The following is a 27,407-nucleotide window of genomic DNA, read 5'->3' on the forward strand; positions in this document are numbered from 1 at the left end:
TTTTTAACTTGTCGTTTTATGTGATTTGATTTTTAATAATCCTATGTTTAACAAGTGGCTCTCACAGATCCTGAACATTTTTCACGCGGGCTCTGCTGGGTGAGCAGATAAGAATGGGCCCCGCCTTGCACTGCTGGTGGGAGTCTTGGGGCAGAAGGTTCTTGTCCAGGGAGAGTGTAACTGTGGGGTGTGCTGAGCTGTGGGTGGGTGGGAAGAGCTTCCCCCACTCCAGAATTCTTAGGAGCTTTTTAGGAACAGGCCTTAAGCCCCAGCATTACACACCCACCGTCACCCCACCCAGAACTTCATCGGAGCTCTGGTGGAGGGGTCAGGAAGTCTCTTTGGGTTCCTGCTGACCCTAAAGAGGAATTAAAACAGGGTTTAAGGATAAGCAAAACAAGTGTCCGGTTTCTGAGGCTTCCTGGGCTCAGCCCTTCCTGACATCCCTACCTTCTGGTAGAGAGCTGAAACCACTTCAGAGATTCTAGATTCAAGATTTAAAATGCAACTGCCTCCAACTCATTCACTCCTTGGGGAAGAGGGGAAGTGGACCACCAAGGAGAGGCAGAAATGGGAAAGCAGCCTGGAGATGCTGTACAGCTGGTCAGCCCTATTTTCCTCCTGCTGGCACCAGCTGTGCACCCAGATGCTGTGGAAGGCCAGGCTCGCGCAGGTGGATGCAGGAAGTTGTTTGGGTTGGGGTCAGATCCAGTTTCCTTGGACATATTACTTAGCCTCTCTGAACAGAAAATATGGAGAAAATATTAGTACTCACCTCAAGATTGCTGTGAGAATCAAAGGAGATAATCCCTTTAAAGGGTTTAGCACGTGCCTGGCCCATGGTAAGGGCTCAAAATGCAACAGCGAGTATTGTTATTTTTAATCTGGTTGGTATGTAAGCATGACACTTCATTTTTATGAAATCCACCAAAGCGTAGGAAGAAAGAGTTCTAATGAACATTAATCCATTGATTTCATTAAGAAAAGGAAAGAAGTCCCCTCTACTCTCACCAAAGGGATGGATTCTGCCTCCAGTTGTTTTTTTAGTACTGTAATATAACTGAAAGGAAGGGCAAAAATCAAAATTAGTTTAACTCTCTTGGTTTAAGGCAAAGTATCACATGAAGATAAGCATTCAACACCTTTTAATGCTGTTGAAATGATCTCACATCAATTTCCTAACATGTTGCAAAGATTAGTAAATTATTATTTTTAGAAAGTATAGTATTCTAGTCATTTTTTCTTTGCCTGTGCATATGCAGTAGCATTTACAAAGAGGGGATCCGACTTCACATATGTTTTTTAACCAATTCCTCCCCTACCCTCACAACTTGTTGCTGACATCTCCCTCCCATCACAGGCAACCCTTGCTCTGCAGCATTCTCAGAAGCTTGCAGCATTCCCTGGGACTGTGAGATTAATACACAAAGGAACAGAAAGGGACATGGGTGATCTCCACAAATCCAACTGGGACTACTCCATGTTTGGTCCCTGGCAGTTTGGAGGAGAAGGGGGTCAGGGGCAGCATCCCAGCTGAGCCATTGTATAAGCTAGAAGACAGACCCATGCACAGTTTGTGGGAGCAGTGCTGGGCTACGTGGTAAATTAGCAAGCACGATGAAGAAATGCTGCAGTAGGAGTTTCCATTGGGAGGAAGAACAGAGAAACTCCAAGCACTAGTTTTGGTTTTCAAAGTGTGGTTTAAGGACCCCAAAATTTGGGGAAGTCATAGCACAAAGCAATTGATAAAAATATAACCCCTGTCATACAGAGTGGCACAACATAGGCACTGGGAGAGACCTCAGTTTTAGCTCTCTGAACATGAGGACAGATGGTCTCTGATTCAGATACAGGCCTGATTTACACACAGCCTGCATAAATAAACAGCAGCCCCAGCTAAGCAAATGTAGAAACTCCCCTTCCCTTCCTACAGGCCGTGGGGGAGTTCTCTCCCCTTCCCCCACACGAGGACTCCTTTTCTGCCTGGGGCCCCATTTCCCTAGCTCTTTTGCTGTTGTCACTTTGTACACTGATGGTAGAAGTAGGTGAGTACAGTTAGGCCCCAAAAAGGGAGGAGAAAATGAAAGGAAGAAGAAAGATTTCCCCTGTCATCCCTGTCTGCACTCCTCCCCCATGGTCCTGGGGACCGTTGGAAGGGGAGAGGGTTGTAGGAGCTGGGGGAATGGCCTTGCACACAGATGTGCATGAATGCATTTTGATATTCATCCCTTTATCCATCGTGGCAGCCTGGGGAGGCGGGACGGAAGTTCTCGGTTTTAGGGCCTGTTGACTCTCCCATTTCATCTGGGATGCCTTAAGGGGCAGCTGGGGCAGGACAGAATCTAATGATGCACCTGGGAGGTCCCCACAGGTCTGAAGGGCATCCGAGATCCACCTTAAGATGGTGAGTGAGCCCAAGTAGATGATAGATATCATCACCCTTAGCTGCAGAAGCTGCTATCCATAAAGGTAGCCGCTGGGATAGGAGTTTGTGTTTCAGGTGCCAGGGGAGTCAGTCTGGGGTGCAGGCACCAGGTGGAGCTGCTGCTGCTTCCCATGGCCAGGGGTGAGGGTGGGGGTGGGGAGCCCTGAATCTCCACTCTATTGGATACTTCATCCTTTAGTGGCTGATGTGCCTTTTCAGCCCTGTCCAAACTCACTGCAGGGTGACTGCTCTAACAATGCATGCATGCTCTGCAAATTAAAGCTCTGACATTTTGAAACACTTAATATTAAAAGTTCAATTATAATTGAAATCCACTCACAGTATCATAGGAACCTTATGTATGTCAATGAAAGAAAAGGAAGAGCTACTGGATTTTTAAAAAACACAATTTCAACTGCTTAAAATTTTTAAAGATTATAGCAACTGTTTTAAATTTAGTACCTGTATGCCTGTACAGTTTCTCATTTGGGATTAAGAAGTTTGAAGAGATCATTATTCAAACATCTTAATTAGTAAATGTGTACAGCTGTGACACCATAAACACATATAGAAGATAATGCTCATGAAATCAGCATTATTATTTTTAATGTAATTTAAAAAATCTTATTTGAAGCTTTATACAAATTCATTATTTAATTATCTTCCCTGAATACTTTGTATTTTATTATCATAATTTTAAAAGGGAAATGAAATACACTTTTCACCATGCCACGTATAGGCACCCCCCAATTTATTTCACTTGATCCAGTATCCCATAAAAATATGATTTTATGTGGGCCATGAAAAAGACGGGAAAGCAGTTCCCCACAAAATATACCATGGCTGTTAATATAGAACCTAGCTGGGTGGGCTGACCTGGTAGTCTACACATTGTTAATAATTTTGTTTTTATGAGTAAATGAGTTCTGATTTCCAACCTACAGATTACAACCCCTTATTGTCCAAACTTGTGAGCAGAGAAACCCTCTTTTGGTAAACTGAAAGCAGCTGCAACCCAAGTTTAAGGTGCTTTTTGTTAGCTGCACACAGCTTCCAGAGAGCTGTTTTGTAATATATCTTATAGGGACTTCTTGAATCACGCCTTCCACGTTGGTGCATATTCTTGCCCGAGGTTAAAAACATCATTTTGCTAGCACGGTTCCTAAAAGAGCAGGATTGCTTTAGTAACTGTGTAACAGGGGCCTGAACAAGAAAAATATCATGAGTGCACACACCTTTCTTTTTTTCAGTTCTCTCTTTTCAGGCTCTTCGGGGTCCCAGGTTCACTATTTATTGCGCTTTAAAAACTTTATTGAGTAACACCTCCTCCCAGTTCACCCACAGGGGTGAGATATGTCATTGCATAACTCTACAACAGCCAGCGAGAACCCTGAGAAACCAGCCGTTTCGTCCACGCCCTAAAACTCAGCTAGGTTTGGGAGCCCTCTAATGAAGGAAGTAAGCCTACCACTTAGTTCCCAGATTAGGTGTGGTTTTAATGAGCTCATTCAAGGGGAAAAGGGGCGGGAGCGGCTCTGTGTTTCCATTTTTAAAACGTTTAAAAAGATCATCCTTGATTGTTCGGAAACTGACAGATGAGGGAGAGACGTCTCTGGGTCTCTCACGCTACAAGGAGAGGTGAGGACCTCCTCCAGCCTGGTTTCCAGAGAAAAGCTTCAGCTTCGGGCGAGAGTGGGAGGGTCAATCCACTCCCAAGCCAGCGCCAAATTCCGCCAAATTCCGCCGAGTCCGCGTCCCGACGGGCGGGGCTGCTCTACGAGCACTCCCTACCACCCCCGAGACCAGCAAGGGCGAGTCCCCGCAGAAGGGCCTCTCTTCCAGGCACCTGGGACCCCGCCGCCGCCTGGGGTAACCTGGAGGGCTCCAAGGGATGGAACTCCTGAGTCAGCCACGCCCAGGCATTTAGAATAAATTAGGGGATGATTTAAGTACCGAGTCACTCGGTCTCGCCGTTTTAGCTAGTTGGGTTCCCTTTCATTGAGGGGCTCAGAGGACTGTCAGTTAACTCGATCATCATCCTGGTCCCTTCTCTACCAGAACACAAAGAAATGATGGGATGTAAGGAGCTACAGCAAGGGCCTCGCTTCTCACCTCGGCTAGTCTAGGTCCACGGGCAATTCTCTGACTTCCTTGGGCTTATATAAGGAACCCAGCGCTTCGGTCTCCACGCAAGAACGATCCAGAGCTGGTCGGATACCGTTTTGAAGCTGCAGGAGGGAGAATGTGCTTCTCAAGCAAACCTCGGAGTCCTGTGGCGTTTGAATCTGGGTTTTGTCCCGGACGCCCAACGTCTAGGTGGTAAGATGGAGACTGTATCTACCTTACGTTCTCTCGTTCTCCGGGCAGAATTGCAAAGTGCCCCCCTCAACTGGGTGCTTGAGACTTGGGAGGACTGGGTAGGGGCACAACATGCAGCTAAGTGCGTGTTGGGAATGTCCCGCACAGTCGATTTCAGGGGGAGGGGCGTTTCCTTCTGCCTCACCTGCACTAAACCCTTGCATTCAAACCAGGAAGCACACTACAAAACGAACTTGGCTTTGCTTCCCAAGCAGGGTCCAGAATCCCAGATTCGCAGCCGGGGTTAGGAGACCGGAACAGGTACATATCGTGATGTGCAAATAGCAAGTTCCAATACGGACTGGAAAGAACAAATTCAGGTTATAAGCCCCCGCCGCGCACGTCCACTTCTCGAAGCTCCAGCCCAGGCCCCGGGCTCAGCCCGCTGCAGCCTCTCCCCAGCGTTTGCTGAACTGGAGTCCATGCGTGCGGACCACAGATCAGGGCACTCATTGTTTGGGCACCTGACCCGAACTCTGGACGCTGCCGGGGCCTGGGACACCCGAGGGGCTCAAAGGGCGCAAGCCGGCTGGGAAACGCGATCCTCCTTGGAGGAGACCAGGAAGTAGCGGGGAGGTGCGCTCGCCCTCCATCCCGCTCCGCCATTAGGGCGCACTCTGAAACCAGGTTTCCCGGTCTTCAAGCCGGGGGAAAACGCGTCTGGTGTCCCGGGCCCTTCTGCAGCCGCGCGGGTACTTTTTCCGTCTCCTCACCGGCTCTCCCCCTCCCTCCCCGAACGGTTTGGTAATTCCCGACTCCAGCACTGCCCGGCACTTCCTTCCCTCCACCCGTACCCCCCAAGCCCCGGCGATCCGCTCCTCCCCAGTTCCCGCCTTCAACTCCGCCCAGGCTCTCCGATGGCAATCGGGGGGAGGCCGGAATTTCCCAACGCGGGGGCTCCGGCGTCCCCTGTCAGCGAGGAGTCGCTTTCTGTTTACGGAGAGAAAGGGGAAATGGAAAACGCGGGGAGGAGGCGACTGGAGCCTGCGGCACCGCCCCCCGGCCGGCTCAGACGCCGTGAGTCAGGGACCCACGCGGGCAGCGTTGGCGGCCCGGGGCCCACTCGCCTGCCACGCTCTGAAAGCCGCACCACGCTCCGGGGCCCGGGGCCCTGGCTCCCCCTTCTGCCTGCGCCCGGACCTGGGTGCCCCGGCGCGCCCTGCCGGGGAGGGCCGACGGTCAGGAGGGCGCTGAGCCGTCGGGGTGCCGCGCGGAGGAGACAGGTAACCCAGAGTTCGGAGCTCGGGGCTGTCTTTCTGGCGGCGCCCCTCCTGGGTGCCCCGGGGTTCACACCCTAAAGTGGAGGCTGCTTCCCTAGCAGACGGGAGAGCTGCGGAGCGCGGGGAGGTAGGGGTGTGCCGGATCCCCCGCAGCTACGTTTCCGTCCTTCGCGCGGGTCGCCGGCTGCAGCCGGGCACGGCTGGAAAGCACCTTGCGCAAGGGTCTCACGGGGTGCCGACTTGCGGCTCCGCCCCCTTCCTTCTCCTTCCCGGATCCCCAGCGCCCGTGCAGTGCTGGTCTGGCAGCGCGCGGGGAAGTAGGGACCCGCTGTCACTGCGCCCCTGCTGCGGGGCCCGCCCGGACAACTGCTCTCTCCTGGTCGACCCCCCGGGTGAGTGGACCTCGTAGTCCCGGGGTCCCAGAAGCCAAGCAACGGGTGCATTTATAATTTACAACCCCTTTAAGTCCCTTGGCTTTCGGGACCCGGAGGAAGGGAATGGGGGTGGGGGTCCGCGTTGCAGCGAGCTTTTCGAGCGGCCGAAACGAATTTTTTGCCTATATACTCAACCTCTATATTCTGACTAAAGGGTGGTTGTAGCAGAGGAGGAATACTGGGCTTTTGGCCCAAGAAAGACTATTAGGGAAAACAAAGCTGTTTCCCGGGGGTAATGCGGTACCAAGACTCCAAAAATCCTTGTAGTTCTGGGCGGAGAACAACTCTTGGAAGGAAGCCAGGGCTGGTCCCCAGGGTTAACCGGGGACGGCCGCGAGCTGTCTTTAGGTGAAACGTTGTGATGCTTGGCTTTTACGCTTTGTCAAAGAGGTTTTGTCCAGAATAAAGGACTGCTCTGGGTAAAAACAGGGAAAGAAACGGGCCTGCAGTTGCTTTACCTGCCTGTGGCTTGAGCGCTTTGGAATTGCCCAGGGGAGTCTGGTTCCAGAGACACCCCCAGTTCCCCGAAGGACTGAGTTCTGTGTGCGCTGCTCCTCCTGGCCAGTGGCCATTGAGGAACTTGTCATGTAAGGAAAATCGGGTAGTTGGAGTGTCTAGAGGTTTAGACACACTTCTGTACAGCGAAGGCTCATGCTGGCTCTTTTTGAGAAGAAAAATCTAATGAGACATGCCCCGAGAGACAATGTACTATTTTGGCAGAAAAATCTTTTAAATGGGAAGTAACAGGACTGTATAACTGTCCTTTGTTAGGCAGAAGCTTGTGCCTGTAATCTTGGCTGTTTTCATTCACACTTGCCAGGAAATTCTCAACATTTGTTTATTGTAGATGAAAGTAGCCAGGAATATCACATTGATGTTTAGGAATAGGATATCCTCTTGATTTTATTACTAATTTCTAAAATAATGTGAAGCCAACAATTTTGGCTATATTTACACAACTTTCCATTTCTAAAATTGTAGTAGTTGGCTACTCCATTAAGAAGTTGGAATTTTATGAGGATTTTTATTGAAAACTGCATTCTTTGGGGTGGCCAGGAGGCAGTCATCCTATACTAAAGGTCTTTATTGCTAAACAAGAATACTTTCCTGATTTGTACTGATCAGGATTAACTCAGAAATCATTAGCAGATTGTCTCCTTAGTTAAGGCCGGAAGCTGCTGCTGCATTCTGCAGGCGTTTAGCAGGCCAGCCGGTCCTCAGGGTCACTGGGGGGCGTTGACTTGCAGGAGAGGAGCCCTGCAGTTGACCTCAGGCAAACATCTTCTCCCCGCCCCTTGACCCTCTTCTCCCTCAGCCCTCCAGCTCCAAGCGTAGGGGGTGTGTGTGTTTAACCTCTAAAACTTTACATATCAATGCTTGAGACATTCGGCAGGATTCAGAAACTAAAACCTGCCTTTTATCTCTGGATCAGCTGACTGATGGTAAACAGGGTGGAATTTTTCTTCTCTCTCTCTCTCTTATCAGTACCCGGAACTTTATTTACACTCAAGCTATCTATTTGACAAATAAATCCAGGAGTCTTGGAACTTTTCAGTCAGTGGGATCCTAAATTTAGTTGTTTTTGAGTTCTGTTTTCCCCTGGTCTAAATTCCGCGAACAGAAACTGCAACTAAAGCCTGGATGAAACCAAGTTCCAGTGTTCCCCCGTTCACTTAAGCAGTTCCTCTCGGAACTCGCTGGTGTTCCAGTGCCCAGATCACTCCCTCCAAGACCAGCAGCCTACGGGAGAGCGCGGCTGCCAGCCTAGATGGAACTGGTGATAATAACCCTCAAAGCGTGTCATAGGTTTATGCCTTTTTTCCCCCTTCTTTGTCTCTTGATTTAGATACAATCTTTGCAACCTCACTGTCATGAAGGTGGGGGAAGAGGTAGCCACATCCCATCTGCAGATAAGAAAGGAGGTCTAAAGCCACATCTGCACACACAGGAACCTGACTCAGTGCTTCTCTTTGGGGGCATGGAATAGTCACTAGAAGTCACACCGCTTGTTGACAGGTACCAGGCCCTGCTCTGAGCTCTGTATGCACCTCAGCTCATTGAAGCCTCTGGGGCAGATGCTGTTATATTGCCTCCATTTTACAGACGGGGAAATTGAGATACAGGTTTGACCCCAGACTGTCTGCTTCCCAAGTCAGTGATTCAATTCCAACCAGGACACTAGACTGCCCTCTGCAGACATAATTTGTACATACGAAAACGAGGGTCAAGTCCGTTAATGACGATGCTCGGTGGTGTAGTTCTTTGGTTAAGTGCAGTTCACCCAGGCAGATCACCGCATCCTGCGAGCCTAGAGCTTTGAACTGTGGTGGGGGCTGTCAGCACTGAGTGCTTGTGTGTTAAGAGCATGTGATTTTAAGAACCTGAACCATTTTTTTCAGAGAGAGGTTGTATGCTTTCAGAGACGCAGTGGTTTGAGTAGAAAGATATGCTTTGAAATTCTTTCAGGTCTCTTAGATCCTTTTATCTTTTCTCCTTCAGAATGAATTTGCTCTAAAATCCTGTGTAATACATCCCTTTTCAGCCTTGCTTTACCTCCTTTTTCTCACTTATGGTTTCCCAGTTGTGGCACCTGATCTGTATATAAGAACTGCAATACAGGATTGGCGAGATTAGTTAGTTGGCCTTACCCATCTCTTGCCTATGATAGATCTGGCTTTCCGGGTCTCTTTACGCTACCACAACTCTAGAGGGTCATTTGCCTAGATATTAAATTAAGTCTCCTGGACCCTTGAAATGACTGGTCTGCACTATTGAGGAATTTGGAGCCCAGGAGGAGACCAGCTGATTCCCAAGTTAAATGAATCATTTCCTTTCTCACACTCATGGTTGGCAGAACTAAGACATCAGATTTGCTCTTTAACTCATTTGCATCAGAATTATTCCTGAAACTTGACCTATTGTCATACAGTTTTCTTAGATTAAAATCCATTTTATGGGCAACTGGCTTCAGGGTCTGAATGTTATTTACCAAGTTAGGTACGTACATAATTTAGTAAAGTGGTTCTTTTTCTTTAAAATCACCCTTGGCATGAAAGCCAGTGATCCCTGCAGGGTCCTCGCCACCTTGGGCGAGCAGCAAGATTGATCAGGGTTGGGAACTATTGAAGTCCAGAAACCTTAGCTCTTCAGAGATTCCTGGGCTGCTCTTTATTTGGTGGAAGTTTGATTTCAGAGGCCGTAGCTGATGCTGCCAACCAGGAAGGTCTCTGGGCTCAGGTTTCTTCTCTGCAAAGTAAACCCTTTGGGCTAAAGGTTATCTGAGGTCCCTTTTACTCTTCCCTGTCTGTAAACTTGAATCCACACACCCTGTTGACACGGAGCCCTCATTTTATAAACAAGCGTCTGTAGAACAATATTCCTTATCCTTTTGCATCTATTTCCAGTTGATTACCAGTGCTGTAGTGAAACAAACACAGGGCAATAAATATTGGTGTTTTCTTTTGCAGACTCCCTGGAAAGCACAACAGTGATGGAGTACATGAGCACTGGAAGTGACAATAAAGAAGAAATTGATTTGTTAATTAAACATTTGAACGTGTCTGATGTAATAGATATTATGGAAAATCTTTACACGAGTGAAGAGCCGGCGGTTTATGAACCCAGTCTAATGACCATGTGTCCAGATGACAATCAAAACGAGGAGCGTACGGAGTCCCTGCTGCTCAGTGGCAAGGAGGTGCCTTCGTTGTCGTCAGTCAGATACGGGACAGTAGAGGATTTGCTTGCCTTCGCCAACCATATATCCAATACTGCAAAGCGTTTTTATGGACATCGACCACAAGAATCTGGAATTTTATTAAATATGGTATGTTTTGTTTTGTTTTTTCCTGGTCAGTTGAGTGCTTTTGTTTTTGTTTGTTTGTTTGTTTTTCCCCCATAGCTTCATTTAATGCATAGCAGCTTTTGAACTCAGTTTAGGCTAACCTCTCAGTATGATTTTTTGAAACACAGTATCTGTAAGAGTCACCTTCATGTTAAAGATGTAGAAAAAGTCTCCATTAAAAGTTCCATTTAAGAAGTCTTGAACATATTTTACTGGTAGGAAATTAAAGAATAATGTATTTTAATGTAACAATTCATTTAAAAGCTCAGTTATCATTTAGGGAGAAGAAAAAGGCTTAGTAAGAACGCTTCATCTACGAGGTGAATACCACTGTCTCTAATTCATAGTCTTGAAGGCTGAACTGTGTGCTCCTCTCTTCTCACATCTTAAAATGCCAGAATATGAATAATGGCTAAATCTCATTCTTATAGAAATGCAGTTTGAAGGCAGTAAATAGCTATCCACAGACTCACTCTCTTTAATTGGCAAAGTATGAATGACAAATGATATATTTACTTTAGTCATCCCGAGTATGCAAATGATTCTAAATATTGTGGCAACACTCTGTTCCACAATAGTAGATCAGGTGATGTGTTCAGGTGTACCTGGGCCTCCTCAGCCTCTTAGTATGCCAAAGGTGAACATAGGTGCTGGGTGAACACAATCCAGTTTTTTAAAAACAGCTTTTTGTAGAGGAGTAGGTGAGAACTGGCAAAACATGTTTATCGACGAAAGTGACTCCCTTCCCTTTGGCGAATCTAAATGGCTGGTGCCAAAGGAGTAGGGAGTCTGGACAAAATCAGTACTTAATTGTTTTGTTTTTCTGCATACCACATTCATTTAATTAAAGAAAACAAGGTAATTTAGGTCAGCTATGTAGTGAATTGTTTGTTTTGTTAAAAGCCAGTTGTGTGCAGCTGTAGCTCAATATGGAGCAAGATTACATTTTGCATCGTTGTTGACTTGCTGTGGTATGGATATACTGAAATACTCAATCCAGCCAACTACTTTACCTTAAGGATATTACTTAAGTAATTGAACTCAGAACAATGCTGTACAGTGGGCACCTGATTTTATTAGCTAGAGTTTAGCTGGAAAACTCAGGTGCAAAATAACGCTTGTCTCTGAGAAACACAATTGTTTAGATATTTCTTCTTTTCTCTCTTTTTCTTTTTCCATATTTATTTGTTAAAATGGGTATTTTAAAGGAGGAATAAAATTTTTTTTTTCTTGCTTGTAAATATGCAGAGACTTTGGTGTATTTGGCCATCCCCTCTGGCCCACCAGAGTTATGAGAGATGGGCCATAGAACTTCACCGGGAACGTACAGAACAAAATTCAGGGAAATTATAAGGGGTATAGAGAAATCGCCTCCTGAAGTGTAAGGATAGGGGCCAGAAAAGCTAGTGCAGAGAAGGAGAGAAACTAAGACATAAAAAGGAAGTCAAAACATTATCAGCATGGGGTGAGAGTAAAACATCATGGTCTACCATAGAGCCTGTGCTCTGTTGGTAAACAAATGTATGGGAAGCAAAAAATTTAAGAATAGGACGTACTGTAAAAGCAGAAATCTTCAAAACTTTAAAAAAGATTTTATCTGAAAAATGATCAAGTATATAAAATATAAACCAAGAAGACTTCAAAGCTGAATGAAATAAGAGGAGGGCTTTAACATCCATAGGAATGTATAATATGCCCACTTAGGCCAATCAGTCCATAATCGATGGCTCTGGGTTCATGGTTGACTTTCCTGCAGTTGTCCTTAAAGATGGGATAATTCCCCATGTCTGTCAATGACTTATCACAGCTCTGGGTTTCATAAATAATGACTAGGAATTGGGATCTGTCACCCCTAATCCAGCCAATCTGAGACACAGTGGTAAGGGAGTGGGGCTTTGCTTTTGGTGTTTGCTTTTCGTGTGTGTTTTTTCTCACATGGTGCTCTCCTTGGAGCTGTCCTGTATTCCAGACCTTTCTCTTCTCATCATCCACCACCCACAACCCCATCCTCACTTTTCTCTTCTGTGCTTCATTTGCTGCTCTGTCTCTCTAACGTACAAAATGACAGCTAATTATCTACTAAACTGATTAATTCCAAGGTAGAATTCGGTCTTTAAAGTGTGTTTACCTATTGATCCGTTCATTTGCTAGAGGTGCCTGGACTGTCTCCAGTGTCTCATGTACTTTTCCATGTGCCAGAGATACTGTGTGCCTGTGCCCTCTTGGAGCCTTCTGCCTAGTGAGTGCAGGAGGCAAGTAAAGCAGGCAATTATAATTCACTTTGATACTTGCCCAAGCATTATATGCCTTGGTTGCTATGGAAACACTCAAGCAGGATACCTTTCCCACCCATGAGGGTAGGTAGGGGAAGAGTGAATGTCAGCAGAGCCTTCGGAGAGCAGTTGATGCCTAAGCTGGGGCCTGAAGCCCTGGGCTGGAGTTAGCCAGATGAAAGGGGTGGAGAATGTTCCAGGTGAAGGGCAAAGGCCTGGAGTCATAGGGAGCATGGTGTGTTCTGGGCAGCCAACAACTGAGATGCCGGTGGAGTTCATTAAAAAGGGTGGAGGACCAGGAATTACAAAACTGTCCTGAAGCATGGGCAGGTGGGAGGGTGGTCTGTGTGTGTGCACGTGTGTGCTATTTTCCTAAAGAGAGTATGTGTTAAAGGTTCTACCAATATCTAGCAAGGCCTAGGGAAGAAACTTTAGGAGACTAACCTGGGGGTTGTTTGTATGAGTGTGTCACAGTAATATATGGTCTAGTCTGATTCATAACCTGATCAGGGGATGCATGGCCTAAGATGGGTTCCAAACCCTCAACCCTTTCGCGGGTATTTGGGAAGCCAGAGTGCCCCCACCGAAGGCCTCATTCGTAGATGTAGGTGTGAGATACTGAGTGCCGTTCTTCGGGGGTTGGTCACGGGCCTGGGCTGATTCTGTGTTGAAGGAACCTCTAAGGGCCTTGAGCCCAGTCCTCTGTCTGATACTGGAATCATCCTGTTCATCACCCCAACAATTGTCAGAGCATTTTAGTCTGTGCTCAAACATCTCCCGTGACGAGGCGCTCATTACATTCTGAAGCATTTAATTTCATACTTGGCCAATTCCAGTTGTAAGAAAGTTCTTCCTTAGATAGAACTGAAATCCTTCGCCTTCTCCCCTTAGTCCTAGTTTTCCTTTTTGGCAATAAAAAAGGTCTGTATAATGAGTGTTGATTGAGACTGCAGGCCCATTAGATGACTTGCTGAGGTGTGCATCTCAGCTCTGGAATGGATTAGCTGTGTGGCCTGGGGCTAGTTATTTCACCCCTCTGTGCCTCTGTTTACTCATCTGTAAAATGGGTAATACCATGGCACTTACTCCGTAGGGGTGGTGTTTGGAACAAATAATGCCTGCATGTGACCTGATGATGCATGGTAAACATGTAAACCATGTAAGCCATTGCAGTTGTCGTGTATGGCTGTTACTCCCCATCTTCATAACAGACCTTCCAGTATTGAAAAGTCTCACACTCCCCAGATTGTTTCTTTCCTTCCACATGCATTTTACCTGTCCACTGCTTGTGTTATGTTGTATGTTGACGTCCCTTGTCATCTGGGTAGTGCAATGGCAGTGTTGTGTGGCCAGCAGAATAGGACAGGGCCAGCTTTAGCTTTGTCCTAGATACATGCCTCTTTGAATGTAGCCCAAGATCATATGCGAAACCCCAGAGCCATATCACACAGGCCGCTTACGAAACTTACTAAACTACCCAAGAATTCTTCTCACAGGCTGTTCTTGGGCCCAGTATTGTCTAGTATAGATGATAGCAACCTAAATGAAGAAACAGAAATGTCTACACATACAGGCGACTTTGGTAAGTTGAAGTGGTTGGCAGAGGGAAGCAGCCTGGATCTCCAGAAGATTATTTGGTAGGCACCAGAAAGAAGAAATAAACCCACCCTCAATCCCGGCAGGACTTGTGACCCACACTGGATCGAAGCTCTAGGACCAGTCGTCCAAGGGTGCCATGGAGAACCTGCAGTGCACTCAGGAGGGTCCCCGAAATGAGGGATGCTGCAAAAGAGGACTGAAGGGCCTTTTGTTATTTGCTCTAAAGAGGAGGCAGCTAAGGTGTGCTCAGTGACAGGTGAATGCCAGATTTTAATAACCGGGTTCTGATGACGGCTGGGCGTTCAGTATGGCCTTCTGGAAGGTAAAAGGCTCTCATCCAAGGAAGAGCAGTCTGGCTGCCCTGAGTTAGGATCCTGGCCTGTCGCTACTAGCAAGCTGCTTCAGCTCCTGGAGCCACTTTCCTCATCTGGAAAGTGGAGATGACAGAAGGGCTGCTCTCATCCTAGGACTGTCGCAGGACTTGAAGAGAAGACTCACCTGGCCCATAGTTAGCACTCAGTGGGTGACACTTTTATCATCCTTTGTCCTCTTGGACAGAATAAGAGGACAGTGGGTCAAATTGGGCATAATATATTTTTTTTAACTTTTAATCTTGAAATAATTTCAAACTTACAGGACAGCTGCAAAAATAATACAGAGAACTCCAATATGCCCCCTGCCCAGATACCCAGATTTACTAACTTTTAACATTTTGCCGCATTTGGTGTATCATTCTATATCATCTATCTGTCTGTCTGTCTGTCTGTCTGTCTATCTGTCTATCTATCTATCTATCTATCTATCTATCTATACCTGTGTTTTCTAAACATTTAAGAGTAGGTGGTATACTACTTTCATGTGTAACTCTTAAGAACAAAGATATTCACTTATGTAACCACATTAAATCCCATTATCAGGTTCAAGAACTTTAATACTGAAGTAAACTTACAGCCCAGTTTTTTTCGGTTGTCCCAATAATGTCCTTTTGGGCATTTTCTCCTCCATTATTAGATCTAGTCAAGGATCCTGGATTGCATTTCGTTGTCATTGTCTCTTTAGTCTTTCTTTTGTTAATGGTGGTAACATATGTACAATGTAAAAGTTCCTGTCTCACCCCCTCCCAAGCATGAGTATGACATATTTAAACTGGACAAAAGGAAGATCTTCATGAAGGCTAGGGTAGACATGGGAGTGGATGACGGGAAGGCACAGTGAAATTGGGTCTATAAATATTTAATAGTAAGAAAGAAGCAGTAAGAGAGTACACTCAGGTTCAAGGGGTATGGTTCTGTCTAAATGTGGAAATGGGCTAAATTCAGCATGTTTTTAGCCTGGTGCAAAAGGATGCCTCTGGCCCCCAGTGGTGGCTGGCTCCCTGTGAGGGCATCATCTCTCCAACAGGCCAAGACGATGGTCTGTAGGTACTCAGGCTCTGGGGCCCCATACAAGTTTCCACAGAGGAAGTGCTCAGTAAATATTTAAGATGAGAACGCAGTGACTTCACACTCCCAAGTATTCGAGTTAATGTTCTTTGCTTCATTCCCTGCCTAATAGTGAACTCATCGGACTGTAAGATGTGTGGCTAAAATTAGCAAGAATGGGGACTGCACAAATGACCTTTACGGTTTCTAGAAATATTTCCATAGCAGGAGACAGCAGGAAAGGCCCGGGGCATCTGAACATGCAGCAGGTGTTTATTCTTTCCCTGCACTGTGGATTTGGAAGTTTCTCCTATGCACCTTTAGCTGCTTCTGTGTTTGGAATAACTTCATGTGCCTTTGATAGTTGCATCATTACTGCTGTAATCCACAGTCAAAATTTTTGCTAATTGCATTCACAAAAAACTGGATTTTCCAGACTATTTTTTTTCCTTTCAAAAACATTTTTAAATCTTTTGTAGGCATGTACTCCAGGTCATACTGCCTATGGATTACCATATTGATCTGTTTTAATTTTAATTATAATGATTTCTCCTCTAAATGTTGTTCCTCTTTAAAAATGGAGATATAATTTATAAACAGTAAAATACACTGATAGTACTTGTCCAGTTTGATGAGTTTTAACAAATGCCCACATTCTGGTGACCCATGTTGCTCTCAAGATACAGCTCTCTTAATTTTTGAACTGGCTAGTTTTGAAAGCTCTTGTTCCTGGCTGTTTCCTCAGCACCAAACACAGTACCTGGCACATACTTCACACTCAATAAATACCAAATGAGTAAGTGGCTGAAGAATAATTCTGCCCTTACTTTATTTACGTGGCCTCGTCAGCTCATAGTTCTGGCGTAACACGTTGTGTTCTAGAATACTTCATGGCCATCAGTTCAGTTCTAAGCATTCTCTTACGTGGCCAGACAGGTTAGCACTCTTTAATTAGAAACAAGTCAACCTACAGGCAGGGTTTATATTTATGCAATCCGTATTTTCAACCTTTTGGTCACAGTAGCTGTGCTCCCTTAGATAAAAAATTTTTTCGGTTTGATTTGGCAATTAGTTGCCCAGCAGTCAATGGAAATATGATCATGTCTAAACGGGCTCGTTCCTGTTACCTGTTCTCCCTGTCTTGCCAAAACTCTAAATATAGTCACTGTTCAGTGACTGCGATTAGACACGGTGACATTCATTTCAAATACTACATGTAGAAATGCATCTTAAATAACCAGTTTCTCATGTGTGGGTCTTGGAAGATGACAGTTTTGCAGAAATTCTCACCATCCCATGTTTTTATTTTGTTTTAGGTGATCACTCCCCAAAATGGTCGCTATCAAATAGACTCAGATGTGCTCCTCATTCCTTGGAAGCTGACTTACAGGAATATTGGCTCCGATTTCATCCCTCGGGGGGCCTTTGGAAAAGTGTACTTAGCACAAGACATAAAGACAAAGAAAAGAATGGCATGTAAACTGGTATGTGCTTGATAACTCGACAGTGTGCATTGCACGTTTGGCACTGTCGCTTTTGTGTGTCACTTTATTTGCATTATTTAAAAGTTGTTACTCTTTGGCTGGATTTAATCCAAGGGTGCCCTGTCCAGAAGCATCTTTCTTCATGGATTTGCTTGATACCTCCGGCCGTTCATCCCCTAAGTCACTGCTTCAGTGCATCGTTGACTTTAATGTAGGTCAAACATGATACAGAAGTGCTGGTTTATTTAGCACTGGCTTGGGTAACGTCATCACTCTTGGCATGGGGTGGAGGAGCTCTGTCACGCAACGCAAGACCAAATCTGTGTGGCCCATCGATCCTGCCCATTGGGTGGAGTCTAGGCAGGGAAGCTGCAAGCCTTCTCGAGACCGCAGATTTAAAGGGCTGAATTTAAATAGATCAATTATTGAGTTGGTCTTCCAACTCAGTCTTTTCTTTCTGAAGATTAATTGCTGAGATACTACTCTCTTAGAAAATTGTTTGGCAGTCTCCAACAAAGCTGAACATTCACATGCTCTGTAACCCAACAATTCCTCTAAGTGCACACCCAACAGAAATGGGTTCAATGTTCACCAAACACAGAATGTTTGTAGCAGTCCGATTTGTTATAGTACCAAACTGGAAACATCCCAGATGCTGAAATGTGGTGTTCTTATGTGAAAAACCGTACAGCAAAGCGCATAAATGATTTACAGCTGTAGTAATGCGGATGAATCTCCTACCCATTATATGTAGCCCAAAATGCCATATGCAAAATAGGATCTACTGTGTGGTTCCATTTATATAAAGAACAAAAATAGGCAAAACAAATCCCTGCTGCTGGAAGCCAGGAGAGTGGGTACCCTTGGGGATCAGCGATTCTGGGGATTTCTGAGGCGCTGGGGTAACTCCGTTTCTTAATCGACACATTTCTGTGGGTGTGTCCAGTTGATAATTCATTGAGTCTCATACTTACCATTTTTACACTTTTATTTATGTCTGTTATTTATGTCAGTAAGTGTCCTTTTTAAAATGCAATAAAATAGAATAAACTCACTTTCAGTTTAACAAAAATACAAAATAAATAATTACCGAATATCATGTCTCAGTCTCTCTTATTGTAATTAAAAGATCAGCAATACCTTGGCCTCATTGTTCCTTTATAGAGATTGGCTAGAGTACCTCTATTATAAAGAAAAAAAAAAAAAAGAAGAGTTTAGAAAGCCCCATTAAGCTTGCATTTCAAGGAGACATGTTCAGGAAGTTTAAAAAGTCTAGAGGATCTTAGAACCTAAGCATCCTGTTTTTTAGTTTCACCAGATAAATTACCAGAACATAGCTTGGTGATTTTTTTTTTCCTTATAGAACTTTTTATTTAATTTTTAAATGGTATTTTATTTTACAAAAACATAAAAGAAGATAAAAACTCCAAACGTTCAAAAGGATGTAGGCTAAAAAATGAGATTCCTTTTCTGAGGCAACTACCTTTTATGATTTCTTGGATATCCTTCAAGAACATCTCTATGCGTGTATGTTTGTATAGTTTAAAAATTTTTACAAATGGGAACGTACAATATGTATTATTGCTTCTTGCTATTTTCACCTAACATTGTGTTTTGGAGACATTTCTATCTTTACTGAAGATCTACTTCTTTCTTTATAAAGAACTGTTTGTTATTTGATGGTGTGGGTGGACAGCTTTTCTTTTAAATATTTTGTTACAGCACTCATTGTGAGACGAAAGACTATTATGTCTCAATAAGTTGAAACATTGAAAGTATAATCTAAACTGTAGAAATTAGGTGTATAGCAGGTGGGAAATTAATCCCTCTTTTGATTCAATCATCAATAATATAAAAAGCTTGGATTTCTAGACTTCCCATGAAAACGATATTTTGCTATTTTGTTTTTATTTTCTTATTTTGAATTTTATACTTAAAGCTGACAATGTAAAGGCAGGTCTGAGGTAGACATTATTTTAACTCCGTAGTACAATTTCATACAGGTCAGAGTATCCTTGAGGGTATTTATTTTGCCTTGTGGTTTGTGGGTTGACCTACATAGTATATATGTATTTTTTTTAATCTGGAAGTTGTTTAGACTCTCACTCATGTTTTTCTGTTCTAGATCCCAGTAGATCAGTTTAAGCCATCAGATGTTGAAATCCAGGCTTGCTTCCGACACGAGAACATCGCTGAGTTATACGGCGTGGTCCTGTGGGGTGAAACCGTCCATCTCTTTATGGAAGCAGGCGAGGGAGGGTCTGTTATGGAGAAACTGGAGAGCTGTGGACCACTGAGAGAATTTGAAATTATTTGGGTGACAAAGCATGTTCTCAAGGGACTTGATTTTTTACACTCAAAGAAAGTAATTCACCACGATATTAAACGTGAGTTATCTTTGGATGTTTATATCTTTTTAGCTGAAAAAGACTTAGAGAGGAAACAAATGGAACTGTTTCCTTCCTCAGTGGTAGGGAGAAGGGCTCCTTCCCAGTGAGTTCCACCCTCCCCCTGTGCTTCTAAAACAGGTGTTGGAATCAGGCTGTCACGAGAGCTATCAAAGTCAGTAGGAGGGACAATAAGCCAGTTGTCGAAAAGACATAGCCACACATCTGTTAAGTACCTGTATCCTTGATAGCAACCCTTTCAAAGTAGTGATTTTACTTGGAAGCATACACATGCAGTCATATATTTTTGAGAAGTAGGTTTTTAATTTGGAAGAACAGTTTGGCCATAGTCCATTAAACAAGACTCCACCAACTGCTTTTTAGAATGAGATGTGATGAGGAAATATTCAGAGAGACCCAGCATAAACTTTGAATGCCTAATGCTACATTGGACCAGCAAAAACTCTTACTGGAAGAGAAATAGGTATTTTAATTTTTTGTTTTAGGGAAGTGGCTCGATAAGAATTTGCTTGTATTTAGTGTTTGAAAGTCATGCTCTTGATTGTCATTAATGGGCTTACAACCATTTATCCCCACATTGGCTGAATTCTTGATGCTCTGAACCAATTTCCGCCTGATTTCTAGCCCAGTCATTACCGTCTTCTGAATATCACACACTCATCTCCAGAGGGAAAGTGTTTCAAACCTGCTCTGATTTGGGAAGCACTGTTGTTTTAGATAATATTTTCATTTTTTTATGTGCATATATCCAATTTTATACTAAAAACTTTCCCTCTCTTTGTAGCCAGCAACATCGTTTTCATGTCCACAAAGGCCGTTTTGGTGGATTTTGGCCTAAGTGTTCAAATGACTGAAGATATCTACTTTCCTAAGGACCTCCGGGGAACAGAGGTAACTATAGTCACATGAGAATGGCTAACATCTTAACAAGAGTAAAATGGAATTGGTTCTGGGATTACTGTGGGAAAGAAGGACAAAGAAGGGGAGGAAAACCATTGCCTCTAATCGTTATTTTCATGGTAACATATTTAGTGAGCCCCTGATCTGTGTCAAGTACTAAGTTTAGCACTCTGAATGAATTATCTCATTCATCCTCACCACAAACCTGTTGTTGCTAAATGCTGTCACTGTAGGCAAATACTATTATTATTCCTATTTTACAATAAGGAGATAAGCTTGGAGAAGTTAAAGTACCCAAGTTATTCAGTTAATAACGGACCTACTGGGACTTGAACCCAGTTGTTTCTGAGTCTGAAGTCTGGGGTCTAACTGCTATGTAATCTTTTAATAGAACTGAGATATTGAGATATATTACTAATAAAACTAAGTTTTGGTTCAATTACAGCTTAACTATCATGGTGATTCATAGTACTTATTGAAGACTTCCAGCATTTCTGGCATATTTTTAATCTAGGGTTTTTGTAGTAAACCTGAAGTTGCTGGCACAGATTCATCTTATTTGAAGTTGTAAACTTGCTATAATATTTAACTCACCTTTAAGGCAAAAAAACCAACCAACCAACCAAACAAACAAAAAAGAACCCTTCCTGAAACTAAACATGATTCCGACAAGTGCATCCATGGGCTTTCAAATAACATATTGAATTGACATTCACATCAGTAGGCTGAGTAGTTGATTGATTTAGCAAACATTTATTGAGCATCTATTACATGGGAGGTTTGGTTGTGGTGACTAGTGACAGGGAATTGAACAAGACCAACAAGGGCCTTTTCCTTGATGGTACTTTGGTGACGAGGCCCTATTTTAAATTTACCTGAATTGTTAGAAGCTGCACAGTTTATTTCACAGCATGCAAAAGAGAAGGTAAATGGATGTGAGATCTGCTTTCTTGGCTCCCTCCCCATTCCCATGGGATGTTTCACTCACCAGAGACTCCCAGCCACAGACCTATCTCTGTTGGAAAAGCAAAAATTATCCTCCTTTTAAACCAGGGTTCTATAAACCTTTTTTAAATGCTGCCAAAGCCAAGAGTCTATGGGCATCAAAGAAATCCTTTATTTTGCTGATATTGCTAAAGTTATTACTGGAAAATTCTTGAGAGGGGATTTTTGACAGTTTTCTTGAGCAGAATAATATTTTCTCAAAGAAGAGAAAAGTGTAGACATTTTTTTTTAAAGAATGTTTTAGTCTACAAATCTTAAGACTCCTTTACCAAAGCACAAAATCTATTAAGACTTAATGCTTCTGACCTGCTTTCTTTGGAAAATGTTTCAGCATATTTTGGCATTAGTCAGTTTCAATATGTAACATTCCACCCTTTTTCCTGGAGCCAGTTTGAGAAACAAGCTATTTATGGCATGAAAGATGGAAAATATCTTTCTCTTCTCGGCAGTGTGATTAAAATGAATATTTTGCAATGCTGGAGAAAGACCTGTCCTTTTTGGGATTCTCTAACAAAACGAGAATGTATACTTGGGTATGAAATAATAACATCGTGTTCACTCCTGAATGGCACTGGGATCAAGTTATTTTCAGCCAGTGTAAATTGCTCTTATGAAGTGGCAAAATTGGCTTCTAAGACTTGTCTCCATTTTTCTGGTTATAAACTCTAGTCCTGTATTTACCAGCACTTGAAGTTTGGTAATGAACAAGGTTGTGAAGTCACCACTGAAAGCTTCCAGCAACTTGTTCTTACTCCTCACACTTAAAGAGCCAAAAAGATATAATTAGTCAAAGTTGACCTTGCAGATTTGTTTTCCACTAGTGCGCGATTGCTTGGCTACCTAAGTAGCCATAGAGATTTCTGGTCCCGGCAATATAGGACACAAATACAGACGTTGATCATCAGTGTCCCCCCCCCCCCCCCCCCACTCTGTCTCTTCAGAACATTACATTGGAACCATGTAGTACATATCCGGGGTTAATCTGGCATGTATTTAACGTAAAGTTTTTGAGTTACATGGTGCATAGGAAGAATGAGCATTGAATGTAACTAATTGGAATTACTTTCAGGGCATGGCCCTTTTGTAAAGTTCTTATTTTCTCCTGGGTCTGCCTTGGGCCTCACTTGGTGAAAGTTGGCTTTGGTCGTCACAGTGCACACACACCCCTGCACAATTTCTGTCCCTTTCTGGTAAACATTTTGAGAGATGCAGGTTGGGACCCCAATATCTTGGTTCTGCTGCTCCTGTGCCCAGTCTTGGGGCTTGGAACTCTCCAGAGCCTTGCCTCTGTGACTCCCCCACCCCCAGCCCAGCCTGAGGAGCCCTTGGACACCATGCCCAGCTGCCCCGACCTGGCTGTCCTGCCTGTGGTAGAGCTTGAGGAAGCAGGACCCCTGGGGACCTGCCAGCAGGCTGGAAGGATGCTGTCGGTCCACACTGCTGCCTCCAAGCCCGCGGTGTCACCGAGACTGCAGCCACCCTGTGCGTGGCCACTGCTGACCACCCCAACAGCGGACACTTTCCCCAGTCCCGGCTCTCTTGAGAGTGAAATTGGCATCCACTGTTGAGTGCTAATCACACTCACTGCATTGATTTTGTAACTTTGTGATTGCATTTAGTAAAAAAGACCTTCAGGGTCCAAATACTCCGGCATTGCTGCAGGGAGAGCTTGAGAACAAGGAGCTCAGTTTGGCCTGTTGGCTGAGAGAGCCAGAGAGAAGGAGAGAAAGAAATAACACAGACAAGGAGACGAAAGCCAGCCAGCCAGGAAGTGTGTGGCAGGAAGGAGTCCAGCAGGGTTAGGACAGGGGAAGCTGGGCAGTTTCCCCAGTTTTTGTTAAGCCAGTCTTTTTTACTCTTTCCTCTGAAATGTATTCCGGAAACACTAGCACCTCCCCCATATTCAAATGACAGACAGTCTAAAAGCTTTTTAAAGCTAAAGATTGATAATTAGGATATGAACTACTCAGAAATATAGCTGATCAGCCACCAGTGTTTTTTGCTCTCTCTCTTTTAAGTTAGAAGCAAACGTTTATTAGAGAAACTGTTTAGAAAACCAGGCCTATTTATTCAGCCTCAACTAATGAAACCAAATAGTGTTAATGTGGTCTGTATTTAATATTTAATTACTGGATTACGTGGCAGGAAGAAAGAAGACGGATTCAGTAGAAATGACTAATGGGGGTTCCTTTTACAACATGACACTTCATTTTGTAAGTTCTTCTCTTCCAAGTGTTCAGTGTCTATGCCCCATAGACCTCTGCAAATAATTAGAGCTTTGATAATTTAATGACAAGCATCAGGTGAAGAAGCATGTTGGTAGCACCCATTTAAATAGGAAGGGAATTGGTGCTTTGCTTAAAAAATGGACTCCATCGCATCAGTGCTGAAGATCTTAAACAAATGGGAGTCCCCGGTGGGCTCTTGGTTCCTGGCCCCTTGGCGTTTAGTTTTTGGAAAAAAGGTGTTCTTTGTCAGGCTTCAGTGATGCCTCCAGCCAAAGCTGCTTGGCTCCCAGATAATGTCTGCATTATTCTCCTTCACTGAAGACAGTCTCTTCTCCAGGGGACTAAGTGTGTAATAAAGAAGATAAAGGTGAATAAGCCAATTCTGCGGAACTGAATTAGGGAAATGGAAAACCAGACAGATGGAGGGACTCAGCCTGGTTTTCCCCACTCTCTTGCAGATTTACATGAGCCCAGAGGTGATTCTGTGCAGGGGCCATTCAACCAAAGCCGACATCTACAGCCTGGGGGCCACCCTCATCCATATGCAGACGGGCACCCCGCCCTGGGTGAAGCGCTATCCCCGCTCAGCCTACCCCTCCTACCTGTACATAGTAAGTAGAGGTACACCCGGGGGAGGGGGGGGGGGGTTGGGGTGCGGGAGGATCCCCGTGCTCCGGGGGGTGATGTGAGATGGTGCTCCAGGAGAGGGAGCCTCAAGTCCTTCCCAGGTGGAGGGAGCTCCGTTCTTACAACAAAGATGTTGCATTAGTCATAAAGTTCGTGCTATCCCATTATATCTGGTACTAATAAAATGCCACTTAGGGTAGAGTAGCATAAATCTTTGAGCCAAGGAAACTGTGTATGTTCTTTGACCGCTTTTGAGAAACAGATACGAGGTTGTTGATCCCCACGCCAGCCTGGCCTGGCAGCTCCAGAGAGATCCGGGAGCACACCTTTTCCCAAGACTCCCCGGTGACCCTTGGCCACCGTCCACCTGTGACGCCATTGCTGCATAGTCAAACTGAGCATGCATCCTTTCCGGCAGTCAACTCAAAGATGGGTTCAACGCGGTGTCCTTAAGAAATTAAAGGGAAGGGTGTTTAAGACTATGAACTGGATTTGCTGCAGGACGTAGGGTGGAAAACAAAACTACTCTCCAGTGTCTTGTTACTAGAGTACTTTCCCTGTTGAAAGTTTGTTCCATATCGTGATTGGTAAGAGAGCTGGTTTCTTCATAGATCCACAAGCAAGCGCCTCCGTTAGAAGACATTGCAGACAACTGCAGTCCTGGCATGAGGGAGCTGATAGAGGCGGCTGTGGAGAGGAACCCCAACCACCGCCCTGGGGCGGCAGACCTCCTGAAGCATGAGGCCCTGAACCCCCCCAGGGAGGACCAGCCACGCTGTCAGAGTCTGGACTCCGCTCTCTTGGAGCAGAAGAGGCTGCTGAGTAGAAAGGAGTTGGAACTTCCTGAGAATATTGCTGGTAAGGGGACCCTGCTATGTGTATCACTCTTCGCTTCCCTTCTTTTTTCTGTCTACATCAAACCTGTGAGGCTTATGCAAGCACTTGGGAAAAAAAAATGAAATGATTTGTTGAGCACCAAAAGGTGTTTGAGAAATGTCAGCCAGTACTTTGGCAAAAGCGTTTTTTTTTATACTGGCCAGCTAATCAGCAGTGATAGCAGATTTTCAGCTTAAATGTAGTAACAGTTATCGGGGATTGCCTCTGACTTGTTTTTTTGCAAGAGAATATCTTTCGGTTTTAAAAATAAACCAACCATGACAGTTTTGCTGTGGGTGAAGTGGGGGGTTCTTTTTAATTCACTTCTGGTAAACTGCTCCAGTCCTCTGTTGTAAGCTTTGTGGCACTGCTACAGACAGAAAAAATTCTGAGTTTGAAGTCAACTTGCATTTCTTTGCAAGTCTTCCTCTGCTTAGAATTTCTTTGCTGCTTACTAATCTTTCCCATTTGGGCAAGTCAGCAATCATTTCAGGAGCCCTGAATATGCCTAGGACAGGGGTTTCCATTTGTGTTCTTGAAATCTGTGGCATTTTTGATCCATTTAATGCAAACCCCGAATGCCAAGCCTTATAAAGCTTGTTTGCATTTCTCTGCTTTCTGTCTGACTTTTCTGCATTTAAAGAGAACCATCTGAGATGTTCGAAAACATGCCAGAATTTTTAAATAGTTTCTTGTAGTTGTTGACTCTTTCTTGAACTCTTTTGTGTATGTCATATTATCTGAACAGTCCATAGCGTTCTAAGACCAGTCTTTAGTAAAACCAGAACTTAAAAGCTGTTTTGTGAGGCTCCAAGGTATTACTTGTTTGCAGGAGGGAGAGGTATTTAGTATTGGGTATGTTCCCTGGTCATTTATTTCACTTATTTAATGCTTCCCTTTTTAGATTCTTCAAGCACAGGAAGCACCGAGGAATCTGAGATGCTAAAGAGGCAGCGTTCTCTCTACATAGACCTCGGAGCCCTGGCTGGCTATTTCAATCTCGTTCGGGGTCCACCAACTCTAGAATATGGCTGATTGATGACAACGTTTGCTCCAAATTAAGACCTATCTGTCTTCTGGAAGCTGATTCTGCAGACTGTAAACGAGACCTCTGTATAGGGAATTATGTTGTTGATTAGCTGGCATCATGGGCCTCAATGACGCGTGAATGTGAGCTCCAAGCAGCTCCTGAGCATTTGATTATGAAGCTACACTGGTACAACACATCAGGTCTAAAGGTTCTCATTTCTCAGGTGGTGTATCTCCAAGGAAGGAAGTTGAGAGTTCATAGAAGGATTGTTTTTGGTGACTGATTTCCATTCACTGTGCACTTTGCTTAAAATTTTAAAAATACCAATCGCAAGGGTAATATATTAGCTTAAAATTACTATTCTTGATTTTAACTTAAGTATGGGATCTTCATTTAAGTCAGAATCATTGTTTGGTGTACATATTATCTGATAACTCTTTGAGCCATTGTTGGTAGACTCTAGTATAAATTGGATTCATTATATTCTGGGTAACTAGAACAACTTGAGTATTTTAGCAATAAGCTGAACTAGTGCCTTAAAAATGGCTAACTGGTTAAAAGAGGAGCCCTCTGACGGCATGCCACTTATAACCAGTCCTGTTCTGTTCCTATGGAAACATTTTTGTAACTGTACATGCTATGCTTTAAACATTTAAAACGACGTTTTGAATGTGGATAAAACTGTGAAAACCACATAATTTCTGTACATCCCAAAGGATGAGAAAGTGACCTTTAAGGAAAATGGAAACTTTTGTAAATACTGACTGATACCTCTTTTGTAATTTTATGTCTCTACTTTCTTTTAAGCATTTGTATATTAAAATAGCATACTGTGTATGTTTTATATCAAATGCTTTCATGAAATTCTCTTATATATATTTTAACATTGTAAAGTATATGAGTACTCCTATTTAAAGTATGTTTTTACATCAGGCAAATAAACCAACATTTTTGTCCAATGTGATTGGCTAAACCAGCTGAATAAATTCAGTATTGTGTCTTAATTATTGTAAAGAGTGTGATTCACAGCTGGGACTGGGGAGGCTTTAGGGGTTGGGATATAGGTTGTTGCAGAACATGTATCCCTAGAAGGCAAAAAGTATCTAGAGGCTTTGCAAATTACCTGCTCCTTTTGTCACTGCTCTCTCAAGCTATTGCTGGTGCCTGGCATGTGTTGTTCTCCTCCGGTGTATTGAAGTAGAAAAATAATTGTCAACCACTTGTGTAGGTAAGTGTGGTTCTAGTTTGCATCTTGTTTTTATACATTTATACTCC

The 27,407-nt window shown here is 44.0% G+C and overlaps 1 protein-coding gene across 4 annotated transcripts; it reads left to right on the plus strand.

The window, feature by feature from the left end:
* Positions 1–3,893: 3,893 nt before the first annotated feature.
* MAP3K8 (mitogen-activated protein kinase kinase kinase 8) lies at positions 3,894–27,104 on the plus strand. 4 transcript variants are annotated; one of them, XM_037837967.1, is made up of 8 exons: positions 3,894–4,744; positions 9,905–10,263; positions 16,891–17,058; positions 19,184–19,445; positions 20,251–20,357; positions 24,058–24,210; positions 24,838–25,084; positions 26,007–27,104. In XM_037837967.1, the coding sequence occupies exons 2-8, from the start codon at positions 9,928–9,930 to the stop codon at positions 26,135–26,137; spliced, it is 1,404 nt and encodes a 467-aa protein (XP_037693895.1). In that variant the 5' UTR covers positions 3,894–4,744; positions 9,905–9,927; the 3' UTR covers positions 26,138–27,104. The 4 variants fall into 4 exon arrangements, with proteins under 4 accessions (XP_037693895.1, XP_037693893.1, XP_037693894.1 ...); XM_037837965.1 differs by lacking the exon at positions 3,894–4,744 and adding an exon at positions 5,873–6,006; XM_037837966.1 differs by lacking the exon at positions 3,894–4,744 and adding an exon at positions 5,964–6,006 and having other exon boundaries at positions 8,284–10,263.
* The last annotated feature ends 303 nt before the right edge of the window (positions 27,105–27,407 follow it).

This window comes from Choloepus didactylus, chromosome 5 (genome assembly GCF_015220235.1).
Source record: "Choloepus didactylus isolate mChoDid1 chromosome 5, mChoDid1.pri, whole genome shotgun sequence".
Taxonomy (NCBI): Eukaryota; Metazoa; Chordata; class Mammalia; order Pilosa; family Megalonychidae; genus Choloepus; species Choloepus didactylus.